The sequence below is a fragment of the Furipterus horrens genome, unplaced genomic scaffold, assembly GCF_987537825.1.
Source record: "Furipterus horrens unplaced genomic scaffold, mFurHor1.1.pri manual_scaffold_13, whole genome shotgun sequence".
Classification (NCBI taxonomy): Eukaryota; Metazoa; Chordata; class Mammalia; order Chiroptera; family Furipteridae; genus Furipterus; species Furipterus horrens.
This window is the reverse complement of record NW_028327183.1, coordinates 52,788,826-52,806,529: the sequence shown is the minus strand read 5'-3', so window position 1 is coordinate 52,806,529 and position 17,704 is coordinate 52,788,826. Positions and strand designations below refer to the sequence as shown.

Here is a 17,704-nt window from a genome sequence, read left to right as displayed (position 1 = left end):
GGTCAATTCCACAACTAGTGACAGTGCAAGAATCAAGACCTAAAAAGTAAGCCTATTCCTAATTTTCTCCACCAAATCAGGGAACAGTGACCTTCAGGATCATATGATGCTGCTGACTCATGCAATCTCTGGGAACCCTATAGGTGGTGCAGGTGAAATACCTTCAGGGACAGACATATGCAGTGCTGTGGATCTGGGAAAAGACCTGGATACATAAAGATCTTGCAACATGAAAACATGATACCTAGATAAAAAAATTCATGAGGAACCTCCCTAGTGCTGTTTTTGGCTGTATGGAACTTGATTCAGACAAAGAATGCTTCAAAAATACCTAAAATGTTGTTTAAAAAACAAACAAAAAAACCCATGTACACTTGCTATACATCTAAGACCTTCAATCCATGGGGCCTTCATATGTGAAGGTAGGTTAGAATTGTGGCTAAAAAATCTCCCACATTAACTGCACTAACGGCCTTTCTACAATGTGAAATTGCTTCTCATAGCCAAGGCCAGTGATACTATAAGATTTCCCACATTCCCTGCAACCCTAAGGCCTTTCTCATCTGTGAACACTCTGATGATACTGAAGGCCACTGCTATGGATGGAAGATTTCCCAATTTCACTACACTAATGAGGCCTTTCTCCAGTATGAACTCTCCGATGTTTATGAAGATTCTGGCTGGTGATAAAAGATTTCCCACATTCACTGCACTCATATGGCCTTTGCCCAGTATGAACTCTCTGATGTACATGAAGGTACCCTTTGGTACTAAAAGATTTCCCACATTTGCTGCACTCAAAAGGCCTTTCCCCAGTATGAACGCGCCTATGTACATGAAGGGTTTGCTTCAAGGTAAAAGTTTTCCCACATTCGCTGCACTCATAAGGCCTTTCCCCAGTATGAACACGCCTATGGACATAAAGGCCCCCACGCCTGGTAAAAGATTTCCCACATTCGCTGCACTCAAAAGGCCTTTCCCCAGTATGAACGCGCCTATGTACATGAAGAGTTTGCTTCAAGGTAAAAGTTTTCCCACATTCGCTGCACTCAAAAGGCCTTTCCCCAGTATGAACGCGCCTATGTACATGAAGGGTTTGCTTCAAGGTAAAAGTTTTCCCACATTCGCTGCACTCATAAGGCCTTTCCCCAGTATGAACACGCATATGGACATAAAGGCCCTCACGCCTGGTAAAAGATTTCCCACATTCGCTGCACTCAAAAGGCCTTTCCCCAGTATGAACTCGCCTATGTACATGAAGGGTTTGCTTCCAGGTAAAAGTTTTCCCACATTCGCTGCACTCATAAGGCCTTTCCCCAGTATGAATGCGCCTACGGACATGAAAGGTTTTCTTGCTGGTAAAACATTTCCCACATTCACTGCATTTATAAGGCCCTTCACCTGTGTGAAATCTCTGATGATAACGAAGGCCATTGTTACTGCGATAAGATTTCCCACATTCACTGCAATGATAGAGCTTTTGTCCAGCATGAATTGTCTTTGCATAAGAAGAAGTAGAAATTCTGGTAAAATATTTTCCACAATCATGGCACACAATATTCGGTCTTCTGGTAGAAACTCCCTTGTTCTGAACATATGTATGCTTGCAGCAAACAGCTTTTTTACAGTCACTGGGGATGAAATAATTTTTTCTTTGAATAGTCACTCTAGGTGTTGAGACTCTGTTCGGCCTCTCTCTGGTTTGAGTGGTCTCTTGTGGGGGATGTTCTGACTCTGAAAGAATGTCCAGTCCAACCTCACTACAGTTAAAAAGCTTCTGGGACACATTATAATTGCAATCCTTGGCAAGTGACATGCTGTCCACCGCTCCCATAAAAGTCTTTTCTCTCTCGTGAAGGTCTCGGTGCTCGTGACACTTTGTACTGAAATAATATCGTTTTCCACATGCCCCACATCTCAACAGCTTCTGAATGTGCTGTGTTTCCTGCTCCTCTATGAAGTGAAAAATGTCTCTCCAAACTCCCCCACAACTCTCACAGGGGTGGTTCTTTGGGGGAGACAAAGCTACCTTGTGATTCTTTGCCTCAGACACTCTTACAGAAACATCCCGTTCTTTCAGTGCTTCCACTTCCTCTGCTCCACAGCAGCAACCTGAAAGAAAGGAAAAACTTGTAAAGTCTATCTTATCTTTAGAAGAAATATAGTCACCCTGACCGCTTTGGCTCAATAGATTGAGTGCCGTTGCAAAGCAATGGGCAGTGGTCCAATTCCCAGTCAGGCAAATACCTGGGTTGCCAGCCAGGGCCTCAGTTGCGAGGCAACCATGAATTAATGTGTCTCTCCCTACCTTTTTCCTACCATCCCCTTACTCTCAAAGTAAATAAGTAACATCATCACAAAAAGTATAAAGGTAGCCCTGGCTGCTGTGGCTCAGCGTATTGAGCGTTGGCCTGCAAGCCAAGTGTTGCTGGTTCGATTCCCAGTCAGGGCACATGACTAGGTTGCACGACAGGTCCCCAGTTGGGGGCGCAATTAAGAGGCAACGACACAGTGATGTTTCTCTCCCTCTCTTTCTCCTTTCCCCTCTCTCAAATAAAATAAAATTAAATTAAATTAAAGAAACAAATAAATAAATTTTTTAAAAGAAAAAAAAAGTATGAAGGAAGAAATATCCTCATTACAAATGGCCATCTTTCACAATTTGGCATAAACCTATGAAGCCATTTTCAATACAATTGAGTTGCACACTGAAGAAATAGCCGTTATACTTTAATAGCCACAAAAGTAACTCAGTGGTGGTGACCTAACCAAGTAATAGACAGAAGCATGGAATGAAACACATAGAGGATAGTCAGGGAATACTCGTTGTTCTTCCTCAAATGGCTTCCTGTAGGGCCTTTCCCACTGGTGATGTGAGGCAGTGTAGAATACTTTCTATGAACTCAAGCTTGTCAACCTCAATTGTACCAATGCCTATAATATTCAAGGTCAAAACAATGGTAACTGCACACACCAAGGGTCTGCAAGCATAGACCAATGTTACAGGGGAGAAAAAAATTCTAAGAGAAATAGTTGCGGCACAAACTTTAGAGAAGTGAAGATTATCTGTGGGCTGGGAATGAAAGTTAAAATGAAAATTTAGAATTGAGTAACTAACAAACTCTCAACAACAAAGGATAAGAGGAATGGGCTGAGGAACAGGAAATGATGACAAAACACTGATGAACAAAATAGATTCCTAGCTATGACCTGAGCAAAGCCCAAGCGTGAAAACATTTCCAACAGCCATTCACTAAGGCAAAACTAGATGTAGGTCTAGTATAGCATGGATGGAGTCAAGTTACTCTACAGAATCACAAATGATTCTTCTCTTCAATCCCAGTGGAGTTGTTATATGAAATATAGGCCATATAACATCAAAGAGAAAAACTGAACACATGGATGGCCAGCAGTATGATAGGACAACAAAGAAGAAACAGATCACAGAAAAATATCTATGTGGGTGACTTCCGCAATATGGCCAAATAAGAAGTATGACAATTTTCCCTTCTTCCAGTACAAGGAGACAGCTACTGAGAGACTAAATCATCCACAGGGAAGGGGAATAAAAATCTGTTTAAGACAAATAGAAAATCAAACCATATATGGTGTCTCAGTTGGTGAGAGGGTTATCTTCATAAACCAAGGTTGTGGGTTTGATCCCCGGTCAAGGCACATAGAAGAATCAACCAATGAATGCATAAATAATTGGAATAAGAAATTGATTTTATCGCCTCTCCCTTTACCTTATGTCTCCAAAAGCAATTAATAATCAACAACAACAACAAAGCAGAAAAGAGAAAAGAACAAAGAACCTCTTAGAAAGCATGACTGGGGTGTGGGTTACCAAACCCGTTTGAAGATGGTTAGGATCAAAACAAGAGTTCAAGTTACCTCTGTGAACCACTGTGATCGTGCTAGTTGACTTTACTAAACTGTTCTGTGACAGACACGGAAAATTTTCTTTTTTAAGAACCACAGAAACCCCTGCAACATCTGTGAAGCTCCCACAGTTTACTCATCAGAGGGCCCTATAGAGTTTCTTGGCATAAAATCCAAAACAAATCTCTTTGTCGACAGTCTAGACCTGAAAAAACACAAAATATCAGGTTGTGCGCAGCAGTATTTGCAACCAAAGACTCCAAAACACCTATCAATGAAAAGAAATTCTGAGAAAGCAGATGGGACTTGCACATATTTTGTCATTCTGACCTCATCTCACGTAGCATCAAGTAGAGTAGGCCGCTGGGACTTGTCTCAAGATTCAAACAGAACCACAACTGAGCCAACCACACATCAAGACGTGATGAATTATTTCTCTAGCCATAAAATTGAAAGGAGTTTCCACTTCCTCAAATGCTTAGACATCCTTATAGTTAAAATAAGTGCTACAAATAAGGCCACTATCAAGAGAGCATAAAAATTTTCCCATAATCGATACCAAAGAAATGAAATCCTATGGAAACCTGATAAGGATTCCCAAATATTTACTTTCAAAAACATCCATGACCCACAAGAGAATACAAATGGAACCAAATGTAAGGAGATACTGACACAGGAACAACAGGAGAATATCAGATATACAGAAAAAGAAATACATAATAAAAATAAAAATGGCGCAGTTGTCAAATTACATGGAAGAAATGAAAACTGCAATAAAAATTATTAAAAGAAGTCATGGAAAGAACATGTCATTTGAAAGCATCGAGGTGGAGAAAAACAAAAAAAGGAAATAAAAAATTTAAATATGGCCCTGACTGTTGTGGCTCAGTGGATTGAGTGCCAGCCTCCCAACCAAAGGGTCGCTGGTTTGATTCCCAGTCAGGGCACATGCCTTAGTTGCAGGCCAGTTACGCGGTTCGGGGTGCATGAGAGGCAACCACACATTGATGTTTTCTCCCTCCCTTTCCTTTTCTCTAAAAATAAATATATAAAATCTTTTTTAAAAAGTTAAAATGTGGCAAGTTCAATAAGGCAACATGATAAGGGTTCCTGATCTTTCCATTATGGGAATCACTGGTGTGAGTGTGTGTGTGTGTGTGTGTGTGGTGTGTCAGGGGCAGAGACAGAAAAAACGAGTCTAGGAACCAGATAGGTAGAACATTTATTTTAAAACAGTGAGCTGAGGACTGACTTCTCAAATCGGAAGAGGAGCGGTGAATAATCAAGTGCATGCCTACTCACAGTTTCCTGTACAGGTTCAAAGCAAGCTGGACTTCACCGAGAAAGAAAAACAAAAGTGTCAAAAATCAAAGTCAAAGAGAGCTGTGAAAACACAAAGAAGTAGAAACTCCTTGCACACAGGGGCATGCCTCAATAAGGGTATCAGCAGATTCCTCTGAAGAACACTTGCAGACTAGGAGATTATGAAAATATTATATTTAGAACACTAAATGAAAACCATTAATATTTTATCTGGAAATCCTGTTCTTCAGAAAGAAATACTGTCCCAGACAAACAAACACTAAAGAACTTCATGGTCACTCGACCTGAATTTTTAGAAATGCAAAAAAAACTTCTACAAGATCAAATGAAAGAGTACTAAATAGGAACATGAATAGATGGGGAAGTATAATTCTCACTAGTGAGTGAGAATAAAATCAAATTTACTATACAGTAGCACCAGATTGGTGGAACGCATATTACACAGCTATCATAAAGATTTAAAATTAAATCTAATAAAAATAATGAAGCCATCATTCTGTACCTTATAAGATACATAATATAAAAAATGTAAATTGTGACATCAAGAATAACAAAGGGTTATGTGGTAGAGAGTCAAAAGGTAGAATCTTGGATGCAGTGAAGATGTTAACAGGATAAATTAAATTGTAAAGAGTATAAGTGGTTTTATGTAGTCTTTTGAAAATGACCAGTGAAAACCATTTTACAAAAGACAAAACAGTCAAGTCACTATACAAAATCATAAAAAATAAATAAACAAAGGCTTAAAATAGAAAAATCTACAGGCATGGTAAATATAAACACAATCTATCAAAGCTTATGTATAAAATGCAATTCTAAGAGAAAATTTTGTAGTGATGTCTACACTAAAAACAAAAAGATCCGACATAAACAACCCATCATTACAACTCAGAAAATTTTAAAAACAACAAGAAAGTACACCCAAAGCTAGCAAAGAAAAAAAAGCCATTAAAAGAAATAGAGACAAGACCAAAAAAAAAATATCTTAAAGAGTAATTTTTTGAAAGATACACAAAATTGGCAAACCGTTAATTAGACTAAAACAAGAGACTCAAATAACTTAAAGAACAATTTAAGATATGACATTACACCCAATACCATGAACCACAATGCAACAGTGTAAGAAATGGTGGCACATGACACAACCCTATGTAGAAAAAACTGTCAAATTCCCACAGTAATCTCCTGAAATTATAAAAAATTCAGAGCCCTGGTCAGGGCAAAAAGAACCTAGGTTGTGAAACAATACCCTATAAGGGGACATCCATTGGGCTATGAATGCAGACATGGTTGGAATGGCAAAAAAATGTTTCCCTTTTCTCTCTGAAAATCAATAAATAAAAAATTTTATAAATACATAAATAGAACCTCCGGCCAAGACAGAGACTTAGATACACACACATCACCACCCTCCACAACAATAACGAGATGTACAACTTCTTCTAAGCTAAAAACCACCAGAACTACCAGAAAATGGAACTGTACGTTAGTGTAACAAACAAATACATGAAAAAACAATACTCATCCTGACAGAAGGAGCAAAGAGGCTTCAATGTGGCGGCAGCATTTACAGCAAGGCAGTAGCTCAGGTCGGCCAGTGGAAAGAACACTAATGCATTAAAAGAGTGCAGAGAGACACCTGAGGAGCAATTACAGAACCACGCTGCTCTGTGCAGCTCATGACTACAGTGCTGGGGACAATAAGCCTCATTGCTTCTGACTGTGAAAACTTCTGGGGTTGAGGTGGAGGAAGAACTGCCAGTCTTTCAGCAGAGTCCATTTCTGTAGAGGTCTCGATGGTCCTAGAACGTCTGCAAACCCATCCACTTTGGGAAACACAACCAGGGCAACAGCTAGAGGTGCGCCAGTCTAAACGAGATGCAGCAGCAAGTGCCATTGTTCACTCTAAGAATGGCTGTCCACATACAGCACCACAACGTGGTGAAGCGAGTCACCCTGCACTGACGAATATCTAAGGCTCTGACATTTACAACATAACAAGTGTGCCAGCTCTACCTAAGACAAAGAGGCAAAAAGAGGAAGGCTGTGAAGTTGTGGAGACAGAGAAGTATGGCCCAAAAGAAGGGAGCAGATCAAGTAGAGGCAACCTAACAGTGACAGAGTTCAAAACACTGGTGATAATGATGCTCACAGACTTGACAGGAAAGATTAACTAGAAAAACGCATAAGGTGAGAAATGAAGGCTATGCAAAGTGAAAAAAAAATCCACACAAAACAAATGGTGAAGGGAAGGAAGCCTGGGTTCAAATCAAGAATTTGGAACCTAAGAAAGAAATAAACAGTCAACCAGTACAGAATCAAGAAAGAAGAAATGAAAAAACAAGAACGTAGGAACTTCTGGGACAACTTTAGACATGTCAACATCTGAATCATATGGGTGCCAGAAGAAGAGGAAGAGCAAGACATGGAAAACTTATGTGAAAAAACAATGAAGGAAAACTTTCCTAAATTGGTAAGTGAAACAGACATACAAATCCAGGAAGCACAGAGAGTCCCAAAGAAGGTAGATCCAAGAAGGAACACACCAAGATACATCATAATTAATGTCTCAAAGGTTAAAGATAAAGAGAAACTCTTAAAAGCAGCAAGAGAAAAGGAGAGAATTACCTACTCCTATAAGACTATCACCCCTGGCTAATGTGGATGAGTGGATTGAGTGCCTCCTTGTGAACCAAAGGGTCGCTCGTTCCATTCCCATTCAGGGCACATTAGTGGGTTGCACACTAGGCCCCCAGTCAGGGGCTCGCAGGAGGCAACCACACATTGATGTATCTCTCCCGCTCTTTCTCCCATCCTTCCCCTCTTTTAAAATAAATAAAATCTTTAAAAAAAAAAAAAAAGACAATCAGCTGATTTCTCCAAAAAACTTTGCAGGCAAGAAGGGACTGGCAACAGGTATTGAAAGTGATGAAAAGCAAGGACCTACAACCAGGATTACTGTATCCAGCAAAGCTATCATTTAGAATGGAAAGGCAGATAAAGTGCTTCCCAGACAAGGTAAAGATAAAGGAGTTCATCATCAAGTCATTATTGTATGAAATGTTAAAGGGATTAAAGAAAAATAAGAAGCCCAAAACTATGAACATTAAACTGAAAACAAACTCAGAATTATCAACGGAATCTAAGAAAAAAACAACAACCGTAAACCTAAGCAAATTCCCAGAATAGGAAGAAAATCATAAGTATGGGGATCATAGGGAAGATTTTCAGTTGGGCTGGAAAGGGGAGAAATGTGGCAATGGTGTAGGAATTAAGAAACATAACTGGAAGGTACAAAATAGACAGGGTGATGTTAAGAATAGTATAGGGGACTTCCAGCCAAGATGGAGGCCTAGACAGACACGCTGTGTCTCCCTCCACAACTAAGAATGAGTAGAACTACCTCAAAACTAGAGACAACCAGAAGTTCCAGAAAATCGAGCTGCACGGAAGCCCAACAAAGATATAAAGAAGAAATACTCATTCAGACAGATAGGAGGGGTGGAGCCAAGGTGGAGAGGACGCTCTGTGGTGGTTGCAGCAGGGGTGGCAGCAGCAGGCTGGCAGAAAGCGCGGTCACCCGTTTTAAAAAGTCAGAAGGGACACCTGGGGAGCACTCCCAGCACCGGATCAGACCACACAGCTAACGGTCTCAGAGCTGGGAAAAATAAAGCCTCATTGCTTCTGGCTGTGCAAACACTGGGTGTTTGGACAGAGGAAGAAACTGCTGGTCTCTCAGCAGAGTCCACTTGATTTAAGGTTCCCCCATGGTCCAGGAACATCTGCAGACTAACCATTCTGGGAACAACGGCCAGGGCAACAGCTAGAGAGGCACCAGTACCATACAGAAGTGGGAGAAGTGCCTGGAACAGGGGTAAGTGCTGAGCAAGTGGCATTGTTCCCTTCAGACCCCTCCCCCACATACAGCGCCACAATGTGGTGAAACGGCTCACAGGTACTGATGAATACCTAAGTCTATGCCCCTTACAACATAACAGGTGTGATAGCTCTACTTAAGATATAGAGACAAAAACAGGAGCCTGTCAAATGAGGAGACAGAGAAGTATGGCCCAAAAGGGCAAGCAGATCAAGTTTCTAGTGGGAGAACTAAGTGACAAGTAGATAGCCAACCTAACAAATGAGGAGATAGCCAACCTAACAGATGTAGAGTTCAAAACACCAGTGATAAAGATGCTCACAGGCGTGACAGATATGTTTAAGTACAGCAAACGCATAAAGGAAGAAGTGAAGGCTATGTTAAATGAAACAAAGGAAAATCTACCTAAAAACAATGGTGACGGGAAGGAAACCAGAATTTAAATCAATGATTTGGAAGATAAGGAAGAAAAAAACAGTCAACCAGTACAGAATGAGGAAAGAAGAATTGAAAAAAATGAGGAGAGGCTTTGGAATGTCTGGGACAATGTTAAACATGCCAACATCCAAACCATAGCGGCGTCAGAAGAAGAGGAAGAGCAGGAAATTGAAAGTCTATGTGAGAAAATAATGAAGGAAAACTCCCCAAACTTGGCAAAGGAAATAGACATACAACTCCAGGAAGCTCAGAAAGTCCCAAACAAGCTAGACCCAAAGAGGATCCCACCAAGACACATCATAATTAAAACACCAAAGTTTAAAGATAAAGAGAGAATCTTAAAAGCAGCAAGAGAAAAGCAGAGAGTTACCTACAAAGGGGTACCTATAAGACCATCAGCTGATTTCTCAAAAGAAACTTTGCAGGTAAGAATGTGGCTGGCAAGAAATATTCAAGGTGATGAAAAGCAAGGAGATACAACCAAGATTACTCTATCCAGCAAAACTATCATTTAGGAAGGGCAGATAAAGTGCTTCCCAGACAAGGTAAAGCTAACGGAGTTCCTCACCAAGCCATTATTATATGAAATGTCAAAGAGACTTACTTAAGAAAAAGTAAAAATTATAAACATTAAAATGACAACAAACTCACACCTATCAACAACTGAATCTAAAAAATCAAAACAAAATCCAATTAAGCAAACCAGAATAGGAACAGAATTATAGGTATGGGGATCATCTGGACGGTTATCAGCTGGGAACAGGAAGGGGGGAAAAATGGGGAAATAGTGCAGGGATTAAGAACCATAACTGCTTGGTACAAAATAGATGGAGGGAGGTTAAGAATAACAGAGGAAAGGGTGAAACCAAAGAACTTATATGCATGACCCATGGACATAAACTAAGGGGGCTGGGGTTACTGGAGGGAAGGGTGGTACTGGGCAGAGGGGAGCAAAGGGAAAAGAAATTGGGATTACTGTAACAACATAACCAATAAAATATATAAGGCTGGTGTAAAAATAATGTCCAATTTAGAAGTCTATTTTAAAAATGAAAAAACCCATGATTATGAAAATATTTATTTGTTACATAACCTCCTTTGCTTTCTAGAACCTCATTCCATCTGTCAACTAGCTTATAAAAGTCATACTTTTAAAAGTCTTTAGGTTTTGAAGCAAAATATGAATCCAACTCATTTTCAACCTCTTCTCTTGATGTCAACCTAAGACCATGAAAAATGGTTCTGTAGTCCCCCAAACAAGTGATAATCAGATGGAGCAAGGTCAGGAGAATATGGAGGATGAAGCAATATTTCCCAACCAAACTCTTTCAAGAAATTTTTGGCGAATCAAGCTGTGTGAAGACAAGCATTATCATGATGGAAGTTGACACCCTTTCTGTTGACTAAGGAAGGTCGCTTTTGGTTCAAAGTTGCTTTCAAAAGATGAAGTTGTTCACAGTAAAGATTAGCAGTAATTGTTTAATTGTTGTCTAACAGTTCGTAATGGACAATTCCTTCCATATCCCACCATGCTCTCAACATGATCTTCTTTGGATGAAGCCTTCCTCTTGGTTGTTGAATTCCTCTTCCTCCTCGACTGACCCATGATTGGAAGCATTTAACATTATGGTAAAGGATCCACTTCTCAGCACCTGTAACAGCCTCCCTAAAAGTGGCGCCTGAAGGTGTTGCAAAAGCAATGATTCACAACAAGCAACACGCTGTTGCAGATTATCTGGAGACAGTTCATGTGGGACCCATTTTCCAACTACTGAGACCTTTCCGATCCTTTTCAGTTGGTGTAGCACGGCTGTATGGGAGACATTAAATTGTTCTGCAAGTTCCCTAGAGGTAATGGTGGGGTTTTCTGTGACAACAGCTTCCAGCACTTCAGAATCAAGTTTTTCGGACAACCCTCTTTTGGCTATTTCTCAAACTGAAATCCCCACTTCCGAAACAGGAAAACCACCTTCTGCAACTTCTTTCAGTCACTGCATTGTTCCCATAAGTGCTCTGGATATACTTTTCTGCTGTCCTTGCATTGGCACCTTTATGAAACTCATAGAGTAAAACACTTCTAATGTGGTCTGTAGATGGGACGAACATGGGTGCAAATATTGTGGATGATTATGAACAATACATTGATAATCTGAAATAATAAGGTATAAATTAGTCACTGTGACATCAAAAAATTATGAGGCACAAATTTAATACATACTATCTAAAACTTTCTTTTATAAAAATCAGACAGACATTACTTTTGCACCAACCTGATGCTTAAAAAAAAAAAAAAAGAATAGTATAGGAAAGGGAGAAGCCAAAGAATATACAGGCATGACCCATGGACATGAAGTAAGAAGGGTCAAACGCTGGAGGGAAGGGGATACTGGGTGGAAGGGAGCGAAGTGAAAAGAAAAAAAACTGGAACAAGTGTAACAGCATTATCAATAAAATGTACTTAAACCTTTGAGTGCATGCATAATTGCTAAAATTCATGAGAGAAATGCCAGGCTATTTTGCTAAGAAATGCAGAGTTTATGAAAAATGTCTATAAAAACATTACCCATAATAATTTGCCAAAAATTTTACACAACATATAGTAAATACACTCTTCTTTTGTAAGCAGTGTTCTTTGGTGCAATTTAGCAAAAAATTCATTGCATTAAAATTATTTTAACAATTATTTTAGAAAAAATAAATTCTTTCCTTCAATATGGCTTTTGAAGTATAATAGATGGCATAATATAAAATCTATAATTATAATTTGGAAAAGCACATAGCAACATGCATAACAAGCAAGAAGTATGCCAAATATTGCATAAATTTTGAAAAAAAAAACCCATAACATACAAAAAATAGAACACAAACGGCATTCACACTAGAGACATACATCATTAGATATAAACAGTGAAAAAACAGTTTATAAACAAAATGCTAACTCTATACCCTGAAGCAATAAAAACGTCCATTAGCAAAAGCTTCCTTATCATGCACACTGCATAGTTTCGACAATTATTGCAAAGATAAATGAAATTAAAAGGACAGTTTAAAATGTAAGTAAAAATTATAACAGAATTAATATGTCAGTATTTGAACAAGCGTAAAAATTCAATATTTGGATCAACATGAGAAAAAGTTATATCAATATATAATCTGATGTACAAAAAAAGAGAACAAAACATAAAATACGAATTATTCCATTGTTATTTACATTTATAGCCATTGAAAAAAGAGTCACTGGGAACAACACTGGCACTCAAAGGGTTAAAAAATAAAAACTAAATGAAAAAATAAATAAGTAAATGGAGAAAAGTGACTGGATACAAACTCAACATACAAATCTCAGTTTTATTTCTACACACTAATAAAAAATTCTTTATTAAAGAAATAAAGAGTCATGGCCAGGTGGCTCAGTTCATTTGATTCCAGGTCAGAGAACACAGGTAGGTTGCTCATTGGTTTCAGGTTGGGGCACATGAGGGAGGTAACTGATAGATGTTTCTCTCTCACATACATGATTCTCACTCTCTCCCCCTTTCTCCCCCTCTCTCTAAAATCAATATATATACTAAGGTCAGGATTAAAAAGAAAATAAAAATATGAAGAAGGTAGTCAACATTTCAACAGCATCCGTCGGCAGCCGTCCGTCTCGAGAGACGATGGTGTAGCTTCTTAAGAGTCTATCTACACCGCCGAGAATGGCTGTGCAGTCCGACTCGGGAGTGACACGGTATCTGTCTCCTCCCGTGTTGAATCAACATCTTGTGATGACGCTGGAGTGTCCTCTCCAGTGAAGCTGAAGCTACAGAGCCTGGGCAGGGTGATATGGAGGGTCTGCTGTTGCCCATGCAGCAGACCCGCCCTCTCTTCACAGCTGAAGGGTTCAAGGGAAAGACGGAGTCAATACAGCTTGGCTTCAGGTGCGCCACAGGAGTTGCCGGTGTTGACTACAACGTCAAACCGCCTTAGGGACTCCGGCTCCGGATTTTCTGTCAGGGTTTACTCCCTTAGCCTTTCCCCTGAAGAGGTATGCCGCAAGGCAGCGGAGGTTTTTTGGAGTCAGAGTTTTCCTTCTCTGATGTGCCCTGACTGGAAGATCGAACCAGCAACACTTAGCTCGCAGGTCGACGCTCAATCCACTGAGCCAAACCAGCCAGGGTTTCAACAGCATCAAAAACAATAAAATACATATGGATAAATTCAAACAAAGAAGGTGAAATGTCTGAACATTGAACAGGACAAGACAGTCCTTAAAGAAAATGATGAAAAGGCAAATGACTGGAAGACAGCCAGTTTTCATGGATTTAAAATTTAATAACAATAAAATGCCTATATTCCCTAATCAATCTATAGATTAAATGCAAGTTGACAATTCCAATGGTATTTTACACACAAATCAAAAAAGAATCCTGAAATGTACAGGGCCTCAAAAGACTTCGGATAGCAAAAGGTATCCTGAGCAAGAACAAATTTTGTGGGCATCACACTTCCTAACTTGAATCTATTACAAAGCCAAAGCAACCAAACAATGTCTTACTACAATCAACACAAAAACACAGTCCAAAACAACAACACACGCAACACAGAAATAAACACAGGCACCAACATTCAACTAGTCTTTGACAAAAACTGCAAAAAAAATAAGAAAACTATGGTTTTTTGAATTAACAGTGCTGGGAAAAATAGATATTCATATGTAAACCACAAAACTGGAAACCACTGATAAAAATTAACTCAAATGTAAAAAAAAGTAAACGGCAGTCCTAAAACTTAAAACACTTTCCAGGCAACTTAGAGAAGATGCTTTAGAGATGTGGTTTTCCTTTTCATCTGTATAACCATTTTTTAAAAAGATTTTATTCTTTTTCTTTCGGAGAAGGAGAAAGAGAGGGAGACAGAGGGGGAGGGAATCAACAATGTGTAAGACAAGCATTGATATGTTGCCTCTCCCACACCCCCAACTGGGGACCCAGCCAGCACACAAGCATGTTCCCAAACTGGGAATCCAACCGATGACCTGTCGGTTTGCAGGAAGATGCTCAAACCAATTACTACTCAGGGATGAAGATTTGATTTGAAATAATCTCCTGAATGTGACAACAATCACAATGCAAAACAGCATATATAAACAATTTAAGCTACAACAAATGAAAAGGCTTCTCCACAGAAGAACAATGGACAACCTGAAAGAAAAGGCAGCCCCGCACAGTGTGGCTCAGTTGGTGGGGAGTCATCCCGTAAACCTACAAGTGGCCTGTTGAATTCCTGATCAAGGCACATAACTGAGTTCTCTTTCACAGCGACAGTTCTCTCCATCTATTTTCCCTTCCTTCCTATTTAAAAATAAAAATCAAAAAAATGTATTAAGGAAAGAGATAAAAAGAAGAATAGGCAAACTCAAGATTGGAGAAAATATTTGCACAACATATTAATATATGGCTCTGAGAAGCTTTAGTTTCCCTTCAGAAAATGTCACATAAATTGTTTGAATTATCAGTAAATAATAAAGTTCTGTCAACACTATACTGTAGAATGTTAACAAAGCAACACCTGAGTCTAAAAAAACTCTATATGACTTATTTAAAATTACTTTATCACTAACACTAGTAACCAGCATCTGAGTCTGCTGAAAAACTGGCAACACTAAATATGCTAAACGCAGGGTTACTAAAAACATTGAAAGACTAAAAAAAGAAGAGCAAAAGCAGTATCTGTGAAGCCATATTAAGCCAATGTAAAAAGCCATGTTCCAGGAGGTGAAAAGGCATCTATAAAATATAAAGACATTCAAAACTCATTAGCCCAACAATGTAAAACAATTTTCCATATAAATATGCACAAATGACCAACAGGAATAGAAAAAAGGCTCTTCCTCACTAACCAAGGTGGTATTCAGTAGGCTCCGTGCAACATTACCAACCACAAATCCTTCCCTATGAGTTCAGTACAACAGCTATTGGTATTGCAGGAGTGGGCGTGGGGGGTGGGGTAGGGACGTACACACAAACCACACCTACCAAGGAAAGCAACTGCTCAGAAACCTGGAAAATCAAGCAGGGCTTACCGTCCACATGTGAGGAGAGAGCAGCCCCTAGAGAACAGGAGACATGGGAAATGCAAAACCAGGTCCATGTAACTGGCCAAAGTCAGGGTCTTACCCAGAGAGGAAATAAGGTCAAAGTTCTCCAGCATCACACCCAGGTACAGGCGTCTCTGACTGTCATCCAGGAGGCGCCATTCCTTCCTGGAAAAGTACACGGCAATATCCGCAAAGGTCACACCAACCTGTCAAAATAGAAACAAATGACCTCAGCTGTCTTTTCTGAGAACTACCACAACTTCTTACAAATCGTCCCCACCCTCAACTTCCTCCAGGGCTCCCCAGTTCACTGAGGACACCAGGCCCATATACCAGTGCTGGCCGCTCTGTCATCACAGCCCCATTAATTAGTTATCACCTTCAGCACAAGCAGCTGTTTCAGGCACTGGAGGGAGCGGAGAGCAGATAAATGCCATATCAGCATTAGGACATGACTGTAGGGTCCCATTCTTCCCCACAAGTAATGCCACTCACTCTCCCAGATCATGCCTCCAAGACACCGCCAAACACGACCTTATGCTTTACACTTAAGTCCCCCAAAAAGGAAACAAGGACAGTCAACTCACACTTCCTCTGCTAGTGCACTTACTTCAGTGAAGCGTCTGAGCGAGGCTGCCAACGGATGCTGTTGGGGAGGCCGGAAAGTATCGGCGGGAGGCGAAGACACCAAGGGCATGGCGGCCCCTGTCCCACTCACCCTGTCAGGGTCGCCCAGCTCCTTACTCTCGTGTGTGCTCTGTGCACCACGACTCTGGCGCCGTCCCCTCCCCCGCATTTCCACCAGCACCCAGCGACCGAGATGTTCTGTGAGTTCAAACCAACTATGGATGGAGACAAAATGCCCGTCGTTGAGCCAGAAGGCCACCCCTGTGCGGTGAACGCAAAAACAACCCCCGCTTTTTCCTACACCTCACTGGCTAGGCGGGGTGGTACTCGTCCCACGGTGTTCTGGGTAATGGTGGTTACGGAAAGCAAAGCGGTGAATCGGCGTTTACCGAAATCCCTTCTGCTTAAAAAGACCACGATCCGCCGCTAGGGCCCATGGGAAATGACACTTGGCACAAAAAACATCCTGAAAATGGCTAAAGGAAGTTTTCATCTTTTCTTGGCCAATGGAATTGAGTCCATGTTGATAAAAACACCTTCTTTTCGAACCCCAACTGTGAGTCATACTAAGAGCTATTCTAGCATTAGTTTGGTAAAATTTATGCTACAAAGGACCTGCTTACAATATCGTACATGTATGTGATAAATATAATTCAAGACTGTAAGGCACGTCTTTGAAACAAAAATAGGACTATGATGCATAATATAAACATAAAATAGAGGTCTCCTTTTGGATATAATTCGAATGTCCTTAGAAATAATTTTTTTTAAATGTTGGGCAATCGAATTCTCACGATTATTGGTGTTTTTAATGAATGTGAAAATGGTATTGTAATGATCATAATGAAAGAAAATTTGCCTATCACAAACATCTGGAAGACAGGTGAGATGATGTTTCAGGCATTTTCAATGAGAGAAGATTGCGAACTATTTAGAACTTCTATTTAAAGTAAATGAAGTACATATTTTAAATGAAACTGTTGTATGTATAGCTCAGGAACCTTTAAAAATCACATGAAATACATTATTAACAATATCATATGCATATGTGCAATGAATATTAAAAATCAATAATAATCTGTAAGAAATTTTGTTATTTGAAAACAGAGAGTACAGCCCTGGCTAATGTTGCTCACTGGATTGAGCCCTAGCCCGCGAATCTACGGGTGGCCCATTCCATACCCAGGACACTTCATTATGTCTGTTGAACAAACTTTTACCCAGGGCACTTTATTGTAGGGAACCGCCCCTTGTGGTTTAGGGAATTGTAGCCCCAGCCTGAGCATGATTGCTGCCGGCATTTCGGCTGTGCTTGTCTTTAAGACTCAACATAAAGCTGTGTGTGAAACATAACCAAAGACCACTCAGAGAGTTTCCATGGGAATTGGATTTCAAGAATGCTTATTATGCTTTATATTAGAACTTGCTCTGCTTTCTTCATCATTAATGTAACATAAACAATCTCTAGCAGAAATGTA

General features: G+C 39.9%; 1 protein-coding gene across 1 annotated transcript; it reads right to left on the bottom strand.

The window, feature by feature from the left end:
- Nucleotides 1–628: 628 nt before the first annotated feature.
- On the bottom strand, nt 629–16,395 carry LOC149995304 (uncharacterized). Its single transcript, XM_090259177.1, has 4 exons — nt 16,210–16,395; nt 15,679–15,805; nt 1,647–2,112; nt 629–1,424 (listed from the first exon to the last, which is right to left on the bottom strand). Exons 1-4 carry the CDS (start codon nt 16,393–16,395, stop codon nt 629–631), a joined length of 1,575 nt encoding a protein of 524 aa, XP_090115303.1.
- Nucleotides 16,396–17,704: the final 1,309 nt, after the last annotated feature.

Excerpts from the sequence above, each read along its gene's own strand:
- LOC149995304 (XM_090259177.1), bottom strand. The coding sequence starts at position 16,395 with ATGCGGGGGAGGGGACGGCGCCAGAGTCGTGGTGCACAGAGCACACAC. Across the intron at positions 2,113-15,678 it reads TGACCTTATTTCCTCTCTGG|GTTGCTGCTGTGGAGCAGAG; the intron begins GTAAGACCCTGA and ends CCTTTCTTTCAG. Across the intron at positions 1,425-1,646 it reads GTGACTATTCAAAGAAAAAA|TTATCATCAGAGATTTCACA; the intron begins TTATTTCATCCC and ends CAATGGCCTTCG.